The sequence below is a fragment of the Leptonotus elevatus genome, chromosome 9 (assembly GCF_054856555.1).
Source record: "Leptonotus elevatus isolate MCC_2025b chromosome 9, RoL_Lele_1.0, whole genome shotgun sequence".
Classification (NCBI taxonomy): domain Eukaryota; kingdom Metazoa; phylum Chordata; class Actinopteri; order Syngnathiformes; family Syngnathidae; genus Leptonotus; species Leptonotus elevatus.
This window is the reverse complement of record NC_141247.1, coordinates 26,354,192-26,375,220: the sequence shown is the minus strand read 5'-3', so window position 1 is coordinate 26,375,220 and position 21,029 is coordinate 26,354,192. Positions and strand designations below refer to the sequence as shown.

The window sequence follows — 21,029 nt, the reverse complement described above, 5'->3', positions numbered from 1 at the left end:
TTCTCAATGGCTTCCTGTTTTGGAAAACTTAAGGAAAAAAAAGGCCCAAAAGAGAAATCAGCATTTTATTGAGTGTTTTGTGATGAACAACGTTGCGGCTTCTGGTGGCGTGACGGAAAGACGGCAAGTTGCGCATCAGTCACGCTAGCGTGTCTTCCATTTCTCGGCACACAGCGTGGCAGCCACTCCGTGCAGGCAGACGGCGACGAGGATGAGGAGGGTGCTGGCCACGGGGCCGAAGGACAAGACGGCGCCGGCGACATAGCCCAAGGCGAGCAGCAGGAGGGTCCTGTAGCTCGCCAGCGGGCGCAGGCTGAGGCCAACTCGCCGCTTCCTGGCCCACAAGTCGGGCGACGCAGGACTCCTCGCCAGGACCGCGTCGGGTTCGGGGTCGCTCAGGTAGCGACGAGCCAGGCGGCCGGCCAAATCCGTCCGCGAGCACAGCTCGCTCATGTGACCTTCAAACTGAGGACGCAGAGCACAGCCGAGCGAGCGAGCGGTTAAGATGCGCAATGGCGTCCACGCGGACGCTGGACTTTGGGCCGGGTTTTACTTTGGCGTTGAGCAGCGATGACGTCCGGTACAAGAACCTGACCAGCAGTGCGTTCTCGTAGCTCCTGATTGGCTGCAGCTCGGGGTCGCCTTGGTACTGAAGGTCAAACTTGCGCAGCCCGTTGACAATCTGCGCAAGAGCGCAAGGGTCAATAAAATAAGGAGAAGAAAAGTGACTAACGAGCTCAAGTGTGCACCTGCATCCGTCCCAAGTCGGTCAGAACCAGGCCGCGCTCTCCCACCAGGCAATCGGGCAGCCGCTTGGACTCGCCATCGTCCTCACGCGACGTCACGTTGGCCATGAGCTGCGTCAGCTGACCCTGGTTCAGCTGCAAGACAAGACAACAAACGGGGCTTGAGGCCGGCGGCGGCGGCGGCGGCGGCGGCGGCGGCTCCTCCTTCAACACCCGTCTGCTTGCAAAAGGGCACGTGGGCCCGCAACAGGCACCACCTGAGCCCAGCTCGGATCTTTGGACGGACCTTGAAGACGACGCACAGGTTCTCCAGCGCCCTGTCCAGGAACTCGTGCGTCTTCCTCAGACACTCGCTCTCGTCCGGCTCCACGCCGCAAAGTCCGTTGGCGGGATCCGAGGAAGGCGCCGCCCACCGCCACAGGAAAGACTTGCCGGCCGCCGCTTGGCCGGAGCGGTCCGAGATGCGTTTGGCCGTCTGTCTGGCTTGCGCCACGATCTGGACCAGCTTCACCACCTGACAGAAGACTCGGGTCACCCTCCGGAAGCAAAGCGGCGGCGGCACGGACGGGACGGCGGCTGACCGCGGCTCGCAGCTCCGAGCCGAACATCTGCTTGTACTGGCAGTCCTGGCCTTCCAAGGCGTACACGTGACTCTTGACCCGGAAGACTGCGTCGGTGGCGCTGCGTTGCCGTGACGACAGGAAGCTGCCTCCCTGGCCGGGCGTCAGGTAGCCCCGCGGCTGCCGGTGATGCGGGACCAGCTCCGGCTCCAGGAACAGCTGCTCGCCTGCAAAAACGCCTGCTTTACTTTCCCGGCACGCGAGACGGAAAACGGATGGACTCAAAAGCAAAATGGCATCGGATGAGATGATGGAATGCGATGGCGTTGAACTGAGTGTCAAGCACGCGGGCTGCATCAGCAACTGCAGTGGGCGTGGCTTGTGGCTCGGTCTCACCCTTGTGGATCAGGTCTGCCAGGCGCGGCTGGGAGAAGACTTTGGCCACCCGGAAGAGCATCAGCGCGTTCTTGGCGTTGACCAGGTCCATGCGCACGGCCCGGTTGAGGAAGACCTGGAAGAGTTTGGTGTAGACCAGCAGGTTCTCCTGGACAAAAGCCTCCCTGCCCGTTTGGCCGGCAGTTAGCATCGAGCGGGCCGCGGGCCGCGGACCGAGCGATCGCGTCACCCACCATCTCTCGGGATCGCTTGTGCCCGCGCCGTCGTCCGCCGGCGGGTTGGCCGCCTTGTCGCCGGCGTACCTCCACGGCTGCACGAAGCTCAGCCACGTCTCCAGCACCTGCCGGCACAATGGCGTCAGCGGGCGCCAAAGGCAAGCGGGGCGGCCCCGGCGCGCGGACGTACCGCTCGGAAGGAGGCGTCCAGAGGCCAGTGGCCGAAGCAGTGCTGCAGGAACAGGAACAGCTTCTGCTGCACGAAACGCTGCAGCACAACCCTGCGGGACAAGTTGAGACGTCGTTCATTGCAAGCGTCCGCAAGGATCAAAATGGCTTCTTCGTCTTCGCCGAGCACTTCGGACCATCGGCAGCTCGGCTCCAGAAGCAACTCCAACTTTGAGGAGCTTCTTTTTTGAATTATAAATAAATCCCATGCGGCCGAAGCAAAGCTCTTAACAATGAACGTGGCGACGTCATGCTTTTTGTTTGTTAAATTCACTTTGCGCAAAGCAGCAAACTTTATTTTGTTGTCTCCAAGTCAAGCTCAATTCATTTTTAAAAGTTAATATAATATATTAAGTCAAATATTCCTTTTATTTGATGTATCAAGTACATTTTCCTTCTGCTAAACTACTTCAAAGTGAAATAACGCCAAACAAGTCAAAGTAAATGAAAATATGTCATCCAAAAGCATGTGACGCGTTCTCTTCTGTCCCGAACGAATCAGCTGCGTTGGAGACGATTTCCGGCTGCCAAATTGCGACGCGCGCGTGCGCCTTCATCCGAGAGCTTTCGTGGCGATCACACGACGTTTTGTTCATTTTTCCCTCGCTGACAGGCACGTTCTGTCGCGTCCCCCCCCGTCCCCCGTCCCTCCTTGTGCTCAGATGGCAACCGATCAATCACGCGCGGGCTCTTTGAAGGAAGTGACGAGGACGCTCGCCGTTCATTTGCGACTGACGCTGCTTTTGTCTGACGTTGGGGTCGCAAACGAAAAACGTGGACGCGCTTCTTTCCAGCCTTGGCGTTTCCTCCAAACACGACAAGCCGAGCCTCATTTTACAAGCGCGCCGGTTGCATTTCTGACAGCATCATTGGTAGACCTCACACAACGAGACCCCCCCCCCCCCCCAACCGTCAACCTTTGATCGTTGAACGTCGCCAGCCAAGACGCGCTTGCCACTAATTTGCCGCCTCCCAAAACCCTTTGATGTCGACGCGCATGACCTCTTAAATTCCTCCAGGGGGCTGGCGTGGGCGTGGACGTGCGAGTGGGCGGGGGAGGGCGACGGCTGCTCTGGCTTCAGGCTGTTGGAGAAGGCGTGCAGATGTTTGACCAACAGACGCACGGCCAGGACGTGCTCCTCGCTGGGGCTGAAGGGTTCCTGCAACACAAGCGCAGCAAAAGTCAAGCGGCGCGAGGCCACGCCCACCCACGCCCGCCCACGCGTCACCAGCAGCAGAGGCCGTGCAGCGCGGCGGCAAACCGAGGTCCCACGCAATCCGAATCCTACGACCTCCCCCCTGCCACGCGGGGGGGGGGGGGGGGGGCAGGCCGGCTGGTGGGAAACTCCAAAGTTGAAACGCCATTGGGGAGGCGGGACCTCAGCACTCGGCGTCTCGCAAGCTCAAATGCCAGCAAACGCAAAAAGCACAAGTGGACTTCAACTTACTGGAAGGCACAGTTGCTTAGCATTAGCTTAGCATTAGCTTAGCATCAGCTTAGCATCAGCTTAGCATTAGCTTAGCATTAGCTTAGCGTTTGCTTAGCGTTTGCTTAGCGTTTGCTTAGCGTTTGCTTAGCATTTGCTTAGCATTTGCTTAGCATTTGCTTCACACACGCACACGCACACGCGCACGCACATACGCACGCACGCACGCACAACAGCAGCCCACTCAATTAGCAAGCCAAACAAAGCGGGCATCGCTTGTCGCATCACGAGGATTTGGTGGGAGGAGCTGGAGGTCCAACGGCAAGGAAGCACCTTGAGCATGTGCCAGCTGTCCATCCAAGAAGCAGTCTTGAGGGGGACCTGCAGGTCTCCCTCAAGACTGCTTGAGTGGGACCGGGGGCGACAACGGCGCGGCGGGCGAGCGGGCGGCTGTACGTGCGAGCGAGCGAGAAGGTTCAAGTACTTGGTAGGTGTGGAGGCTCCCTGAGCCTGGTGGGATGTGCGGTTGGCACGGCATGCTGGACATACTCAGGCGGTACTGGAGCAGCGCCAGCTGTTGACCCGTAACCCACCAGGGGGAGGGGAGGAGGGGACGAGGAGGGGACGAGGAGGACAGCACAAAGGGCAGGCAGAGGGGAAGGAAGAGGAGGCGCATCAGTCAATAGGTCAGAGTTGAAGAAGAAGAAGAAACCAACAGATTTAGGTTTTTTTTTAAACATCACAATGAGGAGGAACAAAAGAGACAACGGTCAAATATTGATCATCTTCTTCTTCTTCTTCTTCAGCCAAAACACAAGCAGGGACGACAAATCAATGGAGCGTTTGTGTGCGCCTGCGCATTGACAAGCCTCCTCATCTCTTGGCTTTCTTTCACTACAATGAGACGGAGCACAATGAGGACACGTTTCGTTTCACGGAAAAGGTCAACCTTCACAAGTGCACTCGGACTGTCAATCAACACGTTGCCATGGCAACCAGCCACACGGCGTCCCCGGGCCATTTTGGCCCTTGCGCCTAAAACGGTCCATTTTGACAAACAATTGCAATTTTCAAGTTCAGAATCTCGGAGCCCGTGTTCGGCATTTGGAGCAATATCGGCAAAAAAGCCGATAAGAGATCCATTTCAAACTGTGCTGACTTGATAGGGAACTATTGATTGATATTTTCACTGTTCACTTTTTGAGAGACGCTGTCCAACTCTTTAAAGAAATTAAAAGCAAAATAAGTGAAAAGTTCACAATTCAGATATTTGGGAACGTGTGGAAAATAGTTCCAGTTTGCATTTAATTGTGGAAGGCATGCCGTGAACCTTGACTTACTATTTTTAAACAATGTACAAATAAAAATTAAAAAAAGCCTCCAGCAACATTATGCTGAAAAATATTTCAACAATTATAATTGTTGGGAGTTTGTGGGTTTGGATGCCAATATTTGTCTTTTTAGTGAAAATGATTATTCGCTCCAAACATCCGTTTCCTTGATTACTAGTTATCAGTATCGGCCCTGAGGAAAAAAACTAATCGTTCTATCGCTGAAAATGTGGAAAAGAATCCTGCACTTTTCAATTGGCGCTCCGTGTGACTTGAGGCTGACCTTTGACCTCCACAAGACAGCGCGAGGGTAAACAAAGCGACTGGACGGAAACGTCGGCAGGAGGCGGGAATGTCGAGCAGCCCGCGCTCCCGCCACCTCCTCGCCATCCGTTCTGGCGTGGCGCCGCGACATCGGCAACACGCGCACAATGGAGTCAGAGAGAGCGAGGCGCGCACACACATGCACGCGCGCACACACATGCACACGCGCACACATGCACAACCGAAATCAAAGCGAGGAGTGGACTTTGGTGCACCTCAAGCTGCTTTGAAAGCGGCGCCGGTGAGTGCGAGCGAGGACGGACGGTCGGTCGGTCGGTCGGTCGGTCGACGGCTGTTCTGCTCGCAATGTGGCGCGCAGGATCCGGCGCGCGTTGGCTACGCTTACCTTGACCTGAGGCGACTGAAGCTTCTGGTACATCTCCAAAGAGTAGTGATGCAGCCACACCTCCACGAACATCTGCCGCACACGCCAACAGACGTCGGAAAGGCTCCCTTTTGCCGGTTAGCGGCCAAGGAAGGCGACGCACCTGCAGCAGCGTTTCCGACCTCCAGATTTCCTGGGCGGCGGGGTCGGCGTTGACGGACGGCTGATGGAAGATGTGATGCTTGAGCAGACTGGGGCTGTGGAGGCCGTGACCCGCCAGCGACAGGTTGGACGACCTGCGCGCACGTCCAGGAGACCGCGTGACATTGGCCGCCCATCGGACCGGAGCGGGCGCCGGCTGGCCGGCCGCGCACATACCTGGGAGCAGCTGCGCTGACGGAGCCCCTGTTGTCGGAAAAGGGGGAAGGGGGCACGCTTCCTTGGGTAGGCAGGAAGTACTTGAGGTACATGTCCACCAGCACAAAGTAGGCACTGTCAGCGGCGCCGCCGCCGCCGTGTTGGCCCGCAGGGAAGTTCTGCAACGTCAGACAAGCTCGTCACACAAAACACTTTTTTGAAAAGAAATCAAAAACTGGCTGAAAAGACCTTTTCGAGTTACAAAACAAAAGTACAACTTTGAGCAAAAACGTCCTCTGTTTTGGTCATTGTTAACGATTTCATTCACGATTGATTGACGGCAAACGTATTGATTTGGCTATCGCAGCACAGCCATCAGCCGCAAGACAAAAGGTCCAACCCCGGTCCGGGAGTTGTGCCACCTTTTGCCGGGTGTCGCCCCCAAGCCACGTCACCTGGCGGAAGCCAATGGGAAAGCGCCACCAGGTGCCGCCGCGCTCGGAGCGCCGGCCGCGCTCGGAGCGGCGGCCGCGCTCGGAGCGGCGGCCGCGCTCGGAGCGGCGGCCGCGCTCGGAGCGGCGGCGCTCAGTCGCAAATGCGACGCTGTCGCTCACGAGCGCAATTCAAACTTGTCAGCACGAATTGTGGATCCAAACGCACTTTGGAAGTTGGCAATTTGGCAAACGAGGGCTGAAGAGCGACAACTTGCGACCTTTCAGACTTCCAACAGCAGCCGACAGCCGTTATTGTCATTCAAAGTCTGTCCGTCTGCATTGATGAATGCGCTTTGTCTTAATTTTTCAACGGAATTTTCCAAATAATATTTTTGAAGAATTTCTTTACTACACATGACATTTTTTTATCTTGCACACAAGAAACAACAACTATTACTAACGATAATGAAATCTAAAACCGAAAAAAAAAAATGCATTAAAACAAAACAAAAACTGCTCCGACATTAAATGGATCGCACTTATATAAACAAAGTCCCTTTAAAACCCAAAACGAAATCAAAATAAAGTGTCATGAAATGTCCAAACTATTGTTTCATCTCTCACCTTCGGCGTAATGAGGCAGGACGCAAAGGAGAAGATGAAGAACTCAAAGGGATCTGCACAAGATTGAGGAAAAAGTGGCGCAGGCGCGTGAACGTTGGGCGAGTAAAGCGTGAAGGATACTCAGCGCCATGTTGAGCGTCAGCATGCCGGACACGGGAAAATGCGGCCGGTTGTGAAAGAGCGGACAGTCGGGAAGGACGCCTTCCTGGATGGACGTCTTGACGGGCGCCTGCGGATGCAAACGGACAGCCGCCTTGCGCAAATCCATTCACAACAAATCCAGCGGACGACGAGGCGGCGGCGGCGGCGGCGGCGGCGGGCGGTCTTACCGGCAGATAATTGACGGGAACTTCATATTTGTATTCTTCTGCTTGAAGTTTGTAGACCAGTTTCATCATGGGCCCACTGAGGAAGGAAGACAAGCGCAGGCTCTCGGTCACGCAAGAGCGAGCGAGCGAGCGAGCGAGCGAGCGGGCGGGCGAGCGAGCGACAAGTGCGCATGCGGCCGGTCACCTGGGCTTGAGGAAGTCCACCACCAGCGCAAAGTCGGCACATCGTGAATGGAGAAGGCGAAGGTTCCATCCTCCCAGGACGCCGTCCAGACTTCCGAAGACGCTCTCCACCAGCCACGAGAAAATGGCGTGCAGCTCCTGTCGCGACCGGCAAGACAGTCAAAAGTGCAAACACACAAGTGAGCTCACCCCTCCCTCCCTCCCACGTTCATCAACGATGGATTCTTCCATCTTTTCGTGGGACAGCGCGGACCGAAGGACACGCGGCTGCAAAGTCCACTAATCCGGATTTGGGATTTCAAAGCGTTTCCCCGCCTAACAATCCGTCAACACGCAGCAACTAACAACTAAAGCGCTGCCAAGTGAAAATGCCCAAATAAACGCTGCCATGTGACTTGAAGGCGTGTGTTGGCAGCAAGCGTGTTCCATTTGGTGTCATGGCGTCGCATTCCATCGAGTGCAGGCGAGACGAAAAACGCCACAACTGATCCTCGGCGTCGTTCCGTGACGCGGCGACATCACCAAAGTCAAACTTTCTTTGCTTTGGTCTGGAGCTGAGGTTTTTCTTTGCCAACGGCCCCCAAAAAACGGACAAACCAATCAGCTAACCGGTGAGCTTGTGACGGCTTCGCTGCACTTGTTGATGTCACAGTCGCTCGCTCGCTCGCGTGTGTTATTGCGTTTGTACCTTGGCGTGATAGTCGTCGATGATCTTGACGAGATCCTGGCATCGTTGGGTCAAAGTTTTGCTGGGTGAGTCCACTTTAAGGTTTGCCTGAAAGCGGCACGCACGCCTTCACTACTTCCAGTCAATCCATCAAACAAGCTGTCAATCAGTCGGGACGCACTTGCTACTCACCAGCAGGAAGCCGGGATGTTGGAAGCTTGGAGCTGCCATCAAGCAGCGGCGGCGGCTCGATTCGCCTTCCGAAGTCTCCTGAGAAGATCACGCAAACAATGAGTGGTCGCCGGTGGGTCCGTGTCAGGGAAGGCTGAGGCAAACCCGAACTGGACGCCAGAGTCCGGAATGAAGCTACCGTGCCAAACATGTTTTGTAAGGTGGGAGAATGCCACGCACGCAAACTCCAGCCAGAGAACGCCTTCCAAATCGGTCGAACCTCTGGTGCTGGCCAGGAAAAGTTACTTTGACCTCGGATAATCCACACGCATTCGCTCAAAGCGTTGGAGGAAAGAGAGAGTGAATGTTTCACTCTTTACAGTAGCGGCATAGGCTGCTTTTACTCTTTCGTCCACTAGATGTCCCTTGTGTTGCTTTCACTCAAGCGCCAAAGCTCCAAATGTTTCCGCACAATTACAATAAAAGCCTCAAGGGTTCATCAAGCTTCACCCGCCCAACTCTATTCGTGTTATAAATGTAACTTGCGTTCCCAATAAAGTCGATTATTATTATTATTATTATTATTTCAAGTCAACAAAGTAGCTTCGCTACCAGTGGTTAGCATCCGACACCGGGCTAGCTAGCTTGACGAGCACAAATAACACGACTAAATAAACTCAGAATTGATACGATCAGCAAAAGGTTAACTGACCTTGTGTACGCCTTCGCAGACGAGAAAAGGTTGGGAAAAGTTTTCTTTTTTTTTCTTTTGGAGTTTTCAAGTCACGCAACACTTTCCCACAGCATTCAAGACTGTATTCTCTCGCCTTCTTTACTGCAGTAGCAAATGAGGCTGGGGTGCATTAGCGCCCCCTTTCCAACGGAGGATGCACAGCGCGCTGTAGCATCCCAGCTAACTGACGTGCCTCCGTGGCGGCCATGTTGCCGGGGGCGACATTCTCATCCAAGGTAATGCATGGATGTTTATATATTAAATCATTTTAACTTGCTCGTCGGTCGATTTTCATGAGGTTTCTTTTTTTGTCAATGCCAAAACGTGTTCTCTTAATATAGATCATTTTTAAAGACCTTTCTTTTTTTTAATGTATTTTATTTATTTTTTTACCTGTGAAATCTTAGTCGTAACTGTTGTCGTAACAGTACGAACTTGTGGGGAGCCAGATGCAACACAATGTGCATGCTGGAATCCTTACACTAATACACGAATAGAAACAATAACACTAGTCTGTATCTATATTGCACCCTGTCTGTACAAAAATAACAGTTAAAGAGTTGTAACAAAGTCACAAGTGTTACGAGTCAAGGAAACAAAGCATAATGGAAAAGCCTCCTATACGATTGCAAAATGGAGGGATTAGCATTACTGTCTTCAAGTTAGCGTCACTTAGCTAATTAGTTGCACAAGAAGTGGTGAGAATAGGTTTCGACATAAGAGTGCTCGCAGGAAGTACAGTCTTAGCTGCCTTAATATTACTGGATTAACTGCGTTGTTTGGGAAATGTGCCTTAATTATTAGTGTCAAATGTCTCATCTTATTTTGGTCCCTTTTTGTCCTTTGCCCATTTTATGTTCACGTGCTTGTTCAAACAAACATTGATCGTGATCTTGTAACCACACAGAATTGTAAATGTGATCAAATGCAATATTAGGGTGACCATATTCCCATTTGCCCCCAAAAAGAGGACACTTGCCAGTCGCAGTTGCAGTGTACTTCACCTCCTATGAGTCACGCAATGCCAACCGGACTTTTTCATGAATTTATAAATCCGCCGGACGCCCGATCAGGACGTACGAAAATGGTCTGTCTTACCAAAAGAGGACGTTTAGTCACCATGTGCAATATGAAATTGAGTTGGACGGCAATCTCATCTATTTTACATTGATACACTAATAACTGTCAAATTGTGTGTGTTCATTCAAATGTGAACTAAAGTGGGCGGGTCTGAGCCCTGAAACTCCAAGACTGAAAATGAGCCTTAGCTGTACGAACACCCTTTTTTTTGTGTTGCCGTTTCAAAAGTCATCTTCCTCACATTTGTTAGTGGACAGACAGACAGACAAGACGACTGGAGCATATCTTGTGTGAGCACGTAGACAGCACAAGTAGGACAGACACGCACGTCGGTAGAAGCTCCCTGCAAGTAATGAGTGGCAGGTGCGAGAATAAGCAGACCAGAAGGCGTAGAAAGTGTCAGCGGGCCCGATCCGTGGGAAGGCTGACCAATTTCACACTCGGAGGAAGGACACTTTTTGGGGAGGATGGGAGTCAACTTGACCTTTAATCAAGGGATTGGGACAGATAGAAAATTCCCCAGAGCACAATTGTGCAGTGGGGGGGGGGGGGGGGCTGGGCCGGGTGTGCAGACATTTGCATTTTTCTTTCCATCAGCGTACACACACAAAAATGACACAAGCCACAAGGCAATGGTGCTTGTGCTGAATTTCTTGAAGCGGTGATGGTGCGACAGGACGGGTGTCGTTTTCACCAGGAGCCGACGGGACAGGATTCTTTTTCTTTTGACTATGGTCTGGGACTTTTCCTGTGCGAGTGAAATGATTTAACATTGCAGAAATCAGCTCAATAGCAACATGCAAGATTTGATTTGTACAAATCTCTACAAATTCCCAAAACATTTCAAATGATCACTTGACTGCATGCCGAACGATTTTTAGTGTTAGCTTAGGAACCCGAACCCGAACCCTCATGTGGTCCTCGACCTGCGATCTGAAATCACGAGTGGGCGCGGTCTCAGATGGTGGCGTGAGGTTATTGGTTCCTCCTGACTCGACCTTTGCTGCCTTCATCTTTCAGTTTGAAGGAGAAAAGTTTGTGCTGCCGCCGCCGCTTCTCTCGGAAGCGCAGTCGCTCGCAGTAGCGCTCCGCCGACTTCCGCTGCTTGGCGCTGGCCGGCCAGGTGGGCGCGGGGGCGGGGCCGGGGCCGGGGCGGAGAGCGCTCGCGGGGATGACGTGGAGGCGGAAGCGGCGGACAATGCGGACGTCTCGTCCTCGGGCGCTGCTGCAGGTGTAGATGCCATCGTCGGCCAGCTGGAGGCGCCGGAGCAGCAAACCTCGCTCGGTGTGCTCAAGTCGCTCGTCCTCGCTAACGGGAAGCTGAGGGGAAAAGAAAGCCTTCCTTAAAAAGAAAAAATGAAAAAAAAGACATGCACGATATAGCCTTTTTTGCGCTCTTAGAATGTGTCGGGAATTAGACCTTTTGGTCTTTAACTTCGGCTTTTGTGGTCACGGAAGCATTATTGGATGAATGCTTTCAGCCCTCATTTTATTCTCCGAGCCGAAAGGTGAGCAAAGAAATGCTGCGAAAGTGCGAAATGTGTCCTGTTGTACTGAACTCACAAGATGGCGCCCTTTGCTCGGCTGCAGCGTCCACGAGAGCGCCGCCTGTGGCGAGTGAGGGAAGCACTCCAGGAAGGACGTGTTTCCTTCCACGCCGTACGTCACCTTCACGTCACCCAAAACTCAAACACAAACACGTCAATCGGAATTAAGACCAGCTCGTCAGACTGCAGCGCTACCACAATAAAAATAAAAAATTAATCTGAATCCGAATAACACTCAACAATCTTCCATCAGCCAAATGTTGATGACTTACAATCATCTGTGATTGGACAACGACGCCAGTTCTCGTCGTACGCCGGGTCCTGCCCCCGTGTACTCCTGTCGCGCACGCGCGCGCACACACGCACACATACACACATTGGTGGTCTGCTGATTATTCATCAAGGGAAGTATGAAACTTGAATGGAAGAAGTCTTGGAAAGATAAAACGTTTTTAAATTGGGAAAAAAAAAAGCACAAGAATCTCATCTCATGCAAAAGAGCATCAAAAAGTATTAAAACAAAAATAAAGTGGAAAAAACTTACAATGTTTTCAGCATGTGTTTAAGATTTGTGTTTCAGTGCACGTCAGTGAGGGAAAGGGAGGGAAGGCACACTTTGAAGGGGGGGGGGGGGGGGGGTCGCCAATGGCACCGAGGAGCAGTTTTGAAGTATACAAAGCGACGTCCGGCCCATGCAGACCTCCTTCACACCTCCTTTGACTACAGAATGGCGTGCGGAGAACAGCGCCCCCCCTCGGCCCAGCGGGCACGTACCTGCGGCCGGAGGCAAAGTATGGCGAGCACGTCTGTCCGTCCCAGGCGCAGTACGGATCTCCGGACAAACGGCACTGGCTGCAGTCGGCGTAAAGGTGGCACCTGTGGAGGGACAGCTGGGCCACGCCCCCTTCGCTGGACACGTACAGCTGTTGCTGCGGCGGCAAACAAGAGCATCTTCGTTATTGGCCCGCCTCCCGCAAATCGCACGTCAGCAACTCGGTCGCTCTTCAACGCAAACTTTTTGTTTAGTAAAGTTAAGAACAGCCACACTTTTTGGGCCGCGTTCCATTTTGGAAAGCGCTCCTTCATTTGGACATCATCCATCAGGCCCAAAAGATAAACACCTGCTTGTTTGTCCAATAGTTCATTTGACCAATAAAACAATTCTCTCATTTTTATTGCAATATTTCTTGTTCTTCCCCATCATTATTTATGAGGAATAACGTGTGAAACGTGTTCATTTGTTTCTAATATTTGTCCTTCTTAATAATCAGTTATGCGATGAAACAAACAAATGAACAAACATGAAGCGTTGACTTGAAACTTGAAACTTGAAATTGTGCTTTTTACAATTGATGACATCGTTCAACATGTGCAAAACGTACTTTCTTGCTGGAGATTTTCATCTGGCGGACGGCGACTCCACTCTGCGGAAGCAAACACGTTTGTTGACTTTTAAATGAATTCATCCAATGGGGTTGTACAAGCCACGGAGGAGGCGGGACTTCCGGCGGAAACCCTCGCGCGCTTACTCCGTTTCCAGTTACTGAATTTGCGACAGTCATTACGCGCAAGACAACAGATCACGTCAGATAGTCAACGCGAATGGAAAACGTGAAGATTGTTGAGTAGCGGCGGACAACGAGCGCCGTAGTGTCCTTTTTGTTGGTCTGAACTCGCGTGACTTGGAACTTGGATCGCCGTTAACAGCGAACCACTAGCGAGTCATGCTAGCAGGCGTAGAAGTCAGAACTCGCTCGAGAAATGGCTGTGATAGAAGAGAAAACAGCGCCCCCTCCTGTTGTACACGCATTGTTACACCTGGCATCAAATCGACAGATCAGATGAAAGCACTTTTTCAATTCCTCAACGAAAAACGAGGAATGACGCGTTTGGGTTCAACGGGGAGGTTCTGGCATTCATTTACACATGTGGGACGTGCGCGCGCGTGAAGATCTTGAACACAGCACACGCACAAAATAAAACATGCACACCCGCCAACTCGCAAACATTTTATATATTACACCCAATCGGTTATCTTTTCTTTTTTCCAAACTCGCTGATTGGTCCAAAAGTGTCAAGCTTAATATTTACAAATGGGAAGCGGTGACAAACGCACACAACATTTGGAGCTATATTTGGCTTGTGCTGAGACAAAGACACGGTCCTTCCACTTCCTGTTTTCAAGCGTCGTCTGTTTCCTGTTTCCTGTTTCCTGTTTCCTGTCTCCTGCTTGGCGGTGCTGCTTTGTCGGGAAAGTTGCACACCGGGTGGGAACTTTCGGCGAGCGACTGGCTGGCTTCCGGCGAGCAGCGTGATCGCGCGCCGCCGCCGAAACAAGAAGGACGACTGGATTCGCCGTCAAACTTTTGCTCGGCGTTGGCGTGACGACAAAAACGATGCCGCAAGCATTTCTTTCATTCGGAGTCTCCAAGCAAGTGAAGATGCGCTGGCATGTAGTTGGAATGTGGGAGGAGGAAAATCCACATTCCGCACGCAAGCGCCGCACCAGAGACTCAAACCCAGAACCTCTCAACTGTGAAGCAGACGCGCTGAACTCCGTCAAAATCACAGCCCGACCTTTTCCTTGATGTGTGCAAAATCACCTGGAAGACGTGGAGTTCTTCGAGAAGCGAATCCTGCGTCTGCGAGGTCACGACCTTCAGAACCTTGCCGTCATCTGCGGGACACGCAAACAAACAAATGAAGACGAAAAGACAGAAAGTTGCGTCGGCCGACTGACGTGGGTTTCTACGTGACTTGCAGAATTCCGTGGAAATTGGCTTCGTGCCATCACAGGTTTCTTTTGTGCTGCTACTTTGTTGCAGTGATTACAAATTTTGGGAGGTCATCCAGAGTTGAGCCACAACGGACACAAAAGGCCCCCCATCGTTCGTGCCGCGTGTTTCACGATGTCCCCGGACGGGCCGGCGGACGGGCCGACGGACGGGCCGGCGGACGGGACGGCGGACGGGCCGACGGACGGGCCGACGGACGGGCCTTTTTTCAGACGCTCGAGTCCATACCCGAGCGGAGCCACTCATCAGCTCACTGGCGGGAAGACGCAACATTCGAAAGGCGGTACTGACCCGTTCCCAGGAACAAGACGTCGACGCTTGGGCCCTCGCCGTCCACTCTGTCCACCAGCAGGCGGGTCAGCAGCGAGGACGCGTCCACGTGCGTGAAGACGGCTCGGCCGGCCGCCGGCAGGACGGCCCGCCGCATCAGTTGATGGCGCCGCACGAAGGCCACCACCCGGTCCGGGAAATCCTCGGTGGACTCGTGCACGTCGTCGTACGTCCTGCTGGGACACTGCGGCGGCGCTCGCTCACACCACCGACATTCGGATGCAATCCAGCAAATAGTTCCACTTTTTTTTTTTTTTTATGCAAGCAACAATTTGGATGAGCAAAGCTACTAAATTCATGGGGGAAAAAACGGTCATTTTATAAAACAACATTTATATGAATCCTTTATTTGCTCCATGAAGCTACTTGGCACCAAAAACAAAACAAAAAGTATTTGAACTTTTTCTGCTAACCCGACAAAACACAACAAAATGCTAATTGAAATATGTCAAAGAAAAAAAGGGGGGGGGGGTCAGCATCCAGATAACTTTTGTCTGGTTCAAATTGGAAAAGAGAAGCATGACTGACATGGCAGCAACGCACGCACGCACGCACGCACGCACGCTCCAAAACAAGGAAGCAAGTTGCAAGGAGACGTTCAAAGCACGAAAGCGCAGCTCCCGCCTGCTCGGACGCCAGTTAGCAAATGAGAAGAAGAAGAAGACGACAGGAGATTGGCAGATTTTGCCCTGGAGCAAGGTAAGCAAAGCGGCGCGCCAAGTGACGGCTCGCTTGGGACGGAACCTCCAAGAGCTTTTGACAAGAGCAAGAGACGTGCACTGCCGTATTGACCTTTGACCCGTAGCATTTTTGGGGCCTCGGGGTCCAATAGAGTAAAAGTGTGGAAATGAACTCACGGCGCCGGGTCTGGGGTAGGGCACACGACCTTTGAACTCCACCCAGCGATGGTCGGGGCCGTCCCGATGGGCGAAGGGCCCGTTGAAGGACGCGCGAACGGCGGCCATGTTGAAGGCGCACACGGCAGAGCCTGCCAACAGAGAGCTGACGGACGCACGCACGCACGCACGCACGCACGCAGGGCGGGAGCGTCACTGGCCAGTTCTTTTTCTAAAGTGAGGGCGGTGAGGCTCACCTGGAGGTCCGGAACAGGCCGTAGAGGACGGGGTTCTGAGGATCTTTAGTCTCCAAGACAAAGACGTCCTCTGGAGCAAGAAGAGCAAAAAAGTCTTCACGTTGGCAAGCAAACGCAAATCTTGCCGGCTGGGCCGACGGCGGACGCGAGCGAGCGAGCGAGCAGACTTACCCAGATGGTCAAAGTGCGTGTTGACGCCAGACGGCCCGGGGACCGAACACACAAGGCGGGCCTTCAGGAAGGTCGTCCAGCGATTGATCAGGCTTCGCCTCCCTCCCATGTCGTTCTTCACCCAGCAGGCAGGAAGTGGCAAAAGTGGTCAAAAGGGTCAATGTGGGGGGAGGAAGGGGGGCTCCTTGCCCCGCCCCCTCCTACTGCCATCTGCGCCCATGCTGAAGGACTGGCAGCCAACGAGGCCCTGATCAGCATCGCTGATTGGCCGATGTTGGCGCCGCCATGTCAGGAGGCCAATTTTGCCGGCACGTGCCGTTAGCTTTCCGTTAGCTTGCCTTTTTGTTGACGCGCTTTGCGCAAGTGCTAGCAAAGGCCGCTCGTACCTTACAGACTCGAGCCACGCGGCTGTAGATCTTCTTGTCCCACGGCTCCGCCTCCACCGCCACCTCCCTGAAGAAGAAGTAGATCTTGTCGTCGGCGGCGTTGTGCGTTTCGGCCATAGCGAAGGAAGCCACGAATTCCGGGACTGACGGGACGGACGGACAAGTCAGAGGACACGCGCGCCGTCTCCACGGTAACCAAGCGTGTCGAGAAGGCGGGCGGGCGTCACCGTTCAGCCAGTTGTGGTCGTACGCCTCCGTGCGCAGGTGGCGGCCGCCGGCCCCGACGGACGTCCGCAAGATGGCGGCGTTGGTTCCCATCAAGCGTGCCGAGGTGCCGGCGTACACGTCGCCGTCTGCGGAGAGACGCCAACAATCTTTCGGAGCCCGTCGCCGTCCGCGCGGTCCTTTTGCTAGAATGCTAACGATGCCGCCAGGAAGCAGCGCAAGTCTGCACTTTGTCTGCCGGGAAGTCGGAGAAGCTACGCAACCTTTTGGCCGGAATGCGGAAGAAGGTCTAATCTGTCCAAAATGCTTCCTTCACTGATCCCGTCTTGGTCTCAACTGCTTTCAAGTAGCTCCGAGAGCCGATGTTTGGGAAGGCGCCGAGTCGGGACGAACTCGTCACCTACTTTGTGAATAAGAAGCTCGACCGAACCGCCAGCCAACCTTCATCTCAAGGCGAAAGCGTCATAAGCGTTCGCTTTTGTCCTTGTTCAGTGCTCCACACGCGGAAAACTTTTTCTGGCTTCCTCTCGTTGCCGCTTGGACTTTTCCGGCCGTCGCCGTTCTGATGCTTTGGGACTTGACGAAAAGCGAGCGGACTTGAAGCGGGCCGGTCGAGACCCGCCTTCATTGGTGTCCGACGTGCAGAACAGCAGCATCCGTCCACTCACCTGATTGGTTGTCATCTCATCTCGTCATAAACATTCTGCCGGCAACCACAAAAAAAACAGCGTGTGCGTGCGTGCGCGTGCGTGCGCGTGCGTGTCGGGCAGTACCGCTGAGTTGAGCAGTGAAAGGTTCTTTGGGACTGTAAGGACATTTTCCAAGTCCGGCCGTGACGGTGTGAGGCAGCAGCGAGAAGACCTCCTGCAGGACACACGTCAAGACAATTTAGCGGCGGGCGAGGGAGGGAGGGAGGAGCAACAACTCTTTGGAAGAAAGGCCGCCTCCAGTCGGGCGCTGGCTTTGGTTTGGCCTCACAAGCGCTCGCCACGTGCACGCGTTGCTCCACGTTGGCCGTGCGTGCGTCACCTTCACGCGCATCTCTTTTGAGCTTTGGGCCCCCAAATGGGCCCCCAAATGGGCCCCGGGTGCGACCATGAGCAAAGTGAGACGAGCGCAGCGTCAAAGTGAGCCTCGTTAGCTCATAAACGGCAAGAAACGTTCAGACTCAAGTTGAGCGTGCGCGTACGCAAAACCCGCGTGCGATTTGGGACACGTGCGCGTGTAGCGTAGCGTCGCCGACAATTCCTCCTAATTGACGGGCCGGCCGGCCCCACCTGTTTGACGTACCAGAAATGAAAAGAAGAAATTGAGGTGTCAGAGGTCAAGGCTGCGTTCTGGTTGTGACGTAACAATAGCGAGCGTTTACCAAAAGGCGCAATTGTGCCAATTTCTGCCAAAGTACTTAAAATGGACGCGTCTCCTGCGTTTTGTCATTTCCTGCCGTCGCCATTGCTTGCGCTGGTGCTGCTGCTGAGCGCGACCGTAAGAAGCTTGGCGTCTGAAACCCCGCCCCCCTACACTTTAGGGACAGTTGGGGGAAGTCCTTCGCGGTCGTGAACGCGCATTCCGAGGGCGGCGGGACGAGACGAGCGCTGAGGAGCGGGCGCCGTTGGGATTGAGCCGTCGTCACACCTTCATTTCCAATTTTCCAATTATTAGTTGGTGGACATTTTTTGTGTCGCCAGCCAAAAAGTGACTTTCATCGAATTTGGGATTGAGCGCCACCTGATGGCGCCGCAACATCCGCATTTCAACTTGCAGCTCGCTCAACTCATAAGTCAAGCTCGCGGCCCGCATCTTCGTTTTGATCCGTTCGCTCGAAGAAAAAGGAGCACTGACGACATGATTTGACATTTGACCTTTTTTCAGTGCAAAACTTTGTGCAGCCCGAAATTCAGATTTTGACCGCCTCGACGGCGACTCGATGGATCGCAACATCCCGTCGTCAGTGGGAGCGCCGGCCGGCGGCGGCGGCGGCGGCAAAGAAGACGAGCTCTCACCTGGAGTCCGACTCGGAGGAGGGCGCACTGCGGCCTGAAGGCGCCCGTGCCGCACACGTAAACGTGCGTGGCGTTGACGGCTTGCAGCAGACGCACAAAGTTGGCGCAGTCGTCCTGAAAGGAAGCGCAAAAAAAGAGACGAGCTCAGCGAGTTTGGGACTTTTTCCTCTTTGAGCTTGTTGACTTACGTGCAAACTTTTGCCGATGATCAGGCAGTGCTGCACGGCACTGTCGGTGGCGGGCCAGGAAACCTGCGGGGGCGCCATGTGGGCAACAAGCTCACTTTTCAAACGGGCCAGGCCAAAATCAAGGTCACGTGACGGACACAAACACGACCGCGCACACACAATTTTATCAAACAGGACTTTCGTCTTCTTAGTTTTTAAAGTGTGGAATTTGGTTCGCTTTTTGTCGGCGCCTCAGCAGCCACCGGTGGCAAATCCGGGTCCAGAAAGTCAAACCCAGAGCTGCCAAACTGCGGCGGTCTTTGGACTTTCTGGACCGTCTGGGATTCTCCGCATCGGCTCGGGACCTCTCCGAGGTCTCCGCCGAGTCGCCAGCCAAGCGCTGCGGCACGAGTGGAGGTGCCGCTTAAGGTTGACCGTACGCCGGTCGTGCTATCGTTAGCGAGCGAGCGAGACAACGAGATGTCCCGATGGCGTCCCGATGGTGCCGAGGTGACGACCGACCGTGTTCCAAGGAAGATCCACGCTGTCCGAGCTCAGCATGTGCACGTGATCCTTCCCTCCGACCAAGAGGCGGCCACGATCTTTGTCCAAGAGGAGCACCTGGAAACCGCCGTCGGTCCCGCCCCCCCAGTAGACCGCCGAACCGTTCTTCAGTTCTGTCCAGCAAAACCCGACGTGAATCCCGCGACGTCCGGCTACCATCTCGAGAGCAGAAACTGAAGGCGCCGTTTCCTACCTTGATGCGACAGCTTCAGTCTGGCTTCCTGTCGGCCGCCGCGCGTGTTTGCGCCCGTCGCCGCCATCACGGCCAGCGGGAGGAGCCACAGCATGGCGGCGTGAGGAGACCACGGCGCCATGCGGATGCAAAGATGGCCGACCGACCCGCCGTGTCACTGGAAAATGACCTTCAGTTACTGCTCAACTTGACATGTGTACATTTTTGGCAGGTCGCTGACGTCAGGCCAATTCCAAATCGTCACCTTGCGGGAGCGCGGGAAAAAGACAGCCGGTCATTTTCAACACTTCCAATTGCGCAGATGCAAAAAAACAAACCAAAACGGACCGCATTTGAATGTCGGAGGTTTCCAAAATGACATTCAGACGGACTTGTGGACTTCAAAGGTCCAAAGTAACACTTGCAAACCAAGGCAAAATCCATCAAGACAAAGATGGCTGCCAAATGTAAACCTCACTTGATGACGTCGCCGCAATGGCGGACGCAAACAGTCAAGCCGGTTGTTGGCGACGCCTTCCATCGAGTCACGCGGGATTGTTTCATTTCATTTGTTTCATATCATCATTGAAAATACGAAGGGTTCGGGTGAGATTTAAAACCTACTTTGTCTTCTTTGCTCGTAAATGCGAACTGCCGTCTTGGTTGATGGTTCGAAGGGTTGCGCCTTTCCTTGTCTTTGACTTGGGTACGAAATGCGCTAAAGAAATAAAAGCGCCTTGCCTGATTTGTGACAAATGAAATTCATGGCTCACCTGCTGATGTAAATCACAGGCGTGTCATGTGCGTGTAAAGGGTTCGAACAATGAGCTCCACATTTGGCTTGGCTTGATGAATAGCCGCCAAAAACATACAATACTGCAGGAAAGGCGCGCGCGCGCGCACACACACACACACACACACACACACACACACACACACACACACACACACACACACACACACAGGGTTTGTTTTACTATCACACACGCGCGCAACATAAACTGCGATGGAGTTCTCCACAATGGCGAGAGCCCAAAGTCAAAAAGAAAAAAAAGAAAAAGAACTCCATGAAACGTCCCGCATCGCGTTGGGCGCAATTAAGGAAGGTGCCCACGCGCAAGTCGAAGTGGAACGGGTCGTCGGACGACTCGAACCTTCAGCCGAGCAACAAGCAATTGAGTCGAGCTTCGCTTGCGGCCGTGCAGCAGGCGACACGTGACGTCACTGCGCCAATTTGGATTGCGAGTTACGACTCACCCGTTGCGTTGGCGTCCTGACGTCACAGGCTGGAGAAGAGAAGCGTGTGTGGCTCGACTGTTCCCGGGCGCGTGACGTCACGTAGCGCGCTTCTCCCAATCACTCGGGCTGGACTCGCTTGCTCACGTGCGGCAAATGAAGTGGCGCCAAATGAAGTAGCGCCAAATGAAGTGGCGCCAAATGAAGTGG

At 53.8% G+C, this 21,029-nt stretch overlaps 1 protein-coding gene and 1 pseudogene across 5 annotated transcripts; both read right to left on the bottom strand.

The window, feature by feature from the left end:
• Window positions 1–51: 51 nt before the first annotated feature.
• On the bottom strand, window positions 52–9,165 carry smpd4 (sphingomyelin phosphodiesterase 4). Of its 4 annotated transcripts, XM_086085214.1 has the most exons (20): window positions 9,030–9,165; window positions 8,339–8,416; window positions 8,168–8,254; window positions 7,481–7,617; window positions 7,297–7,372; window positions 7,088–7,196; window positions 6,968–7,020; window positions 5,931–6,088; window positions 5,716–5,848; window positions 5,574–5,645; window positions 4,057–4,146; window positions 3,148–3,305; window positions 2,108–2,198; window positions 1,936–2,042; window positions 1,703–1,866; window positions 1,328–1,533; window positions 1,033–1,260; window positions 750–881; window positions 554–682; window positions 52–465 (listed from the first exon to the last, which is right to left on the bottom strand). In XM_086085214.1, exons 2-20 carry the CDS (start codon window positions 8,375–8,377, stop codon window positions 145–147), a joined length of 2,490 nt encoding a protein of 829 aa, XP_085941340.1. In that variant the 5' UTR covers window positions 8,378–8,416; window positions 9,030–9,165; the 3' UTR covers window positions 52–144. The 4 variants fall into 4 exon arrangements, with proteins under 4 accessions (XP_085941340.1, XP_085941339.1, XP_085941343.1 ...); XM_086085213.1 differs by having other exon boundaries at window positions 1,703–2,042; XM_086085217.1 differs by lacking the exon at window positions 4,057–4,146.
• Window positions 9,166–10,844: 1,679 nt separating this feature from the next.
• Window positions 10,845–21,025, bottom strand: LOC147169036 (semaphorin-3D-like; annotated as a pseudogene). Its single transcript, XR_015095893.1, has 18 exons — window positions 20,841–21,025; window positions 19,605–19,761; window positions 19,370–19,524; window positions 18,869–18,931; window positions 18,681–18,794; window positions 17,451–17,541; window positions 16,680–16,805; window positions 16,453–16,595; window positions 16,067–16,181; window positions 15,896–15,965; window positions 15,660–15,804; window positions 14,764–14,986; window positions 14,281–14,354; window positions 13,060–13,101; window positions 12,452–12,606; window positions 11,950–12,014; window positions 11,694–11,815; window positions 10,845–11,450 (listed from the first exon to the last, which is right to left on the bottom strand). The product of XR_015095893.1 is annotated as a semaphorin-3D-like (transcript).
• Between the last annotated feature and the right edge of the window lie 4 nt (window positions 21,026–21,029).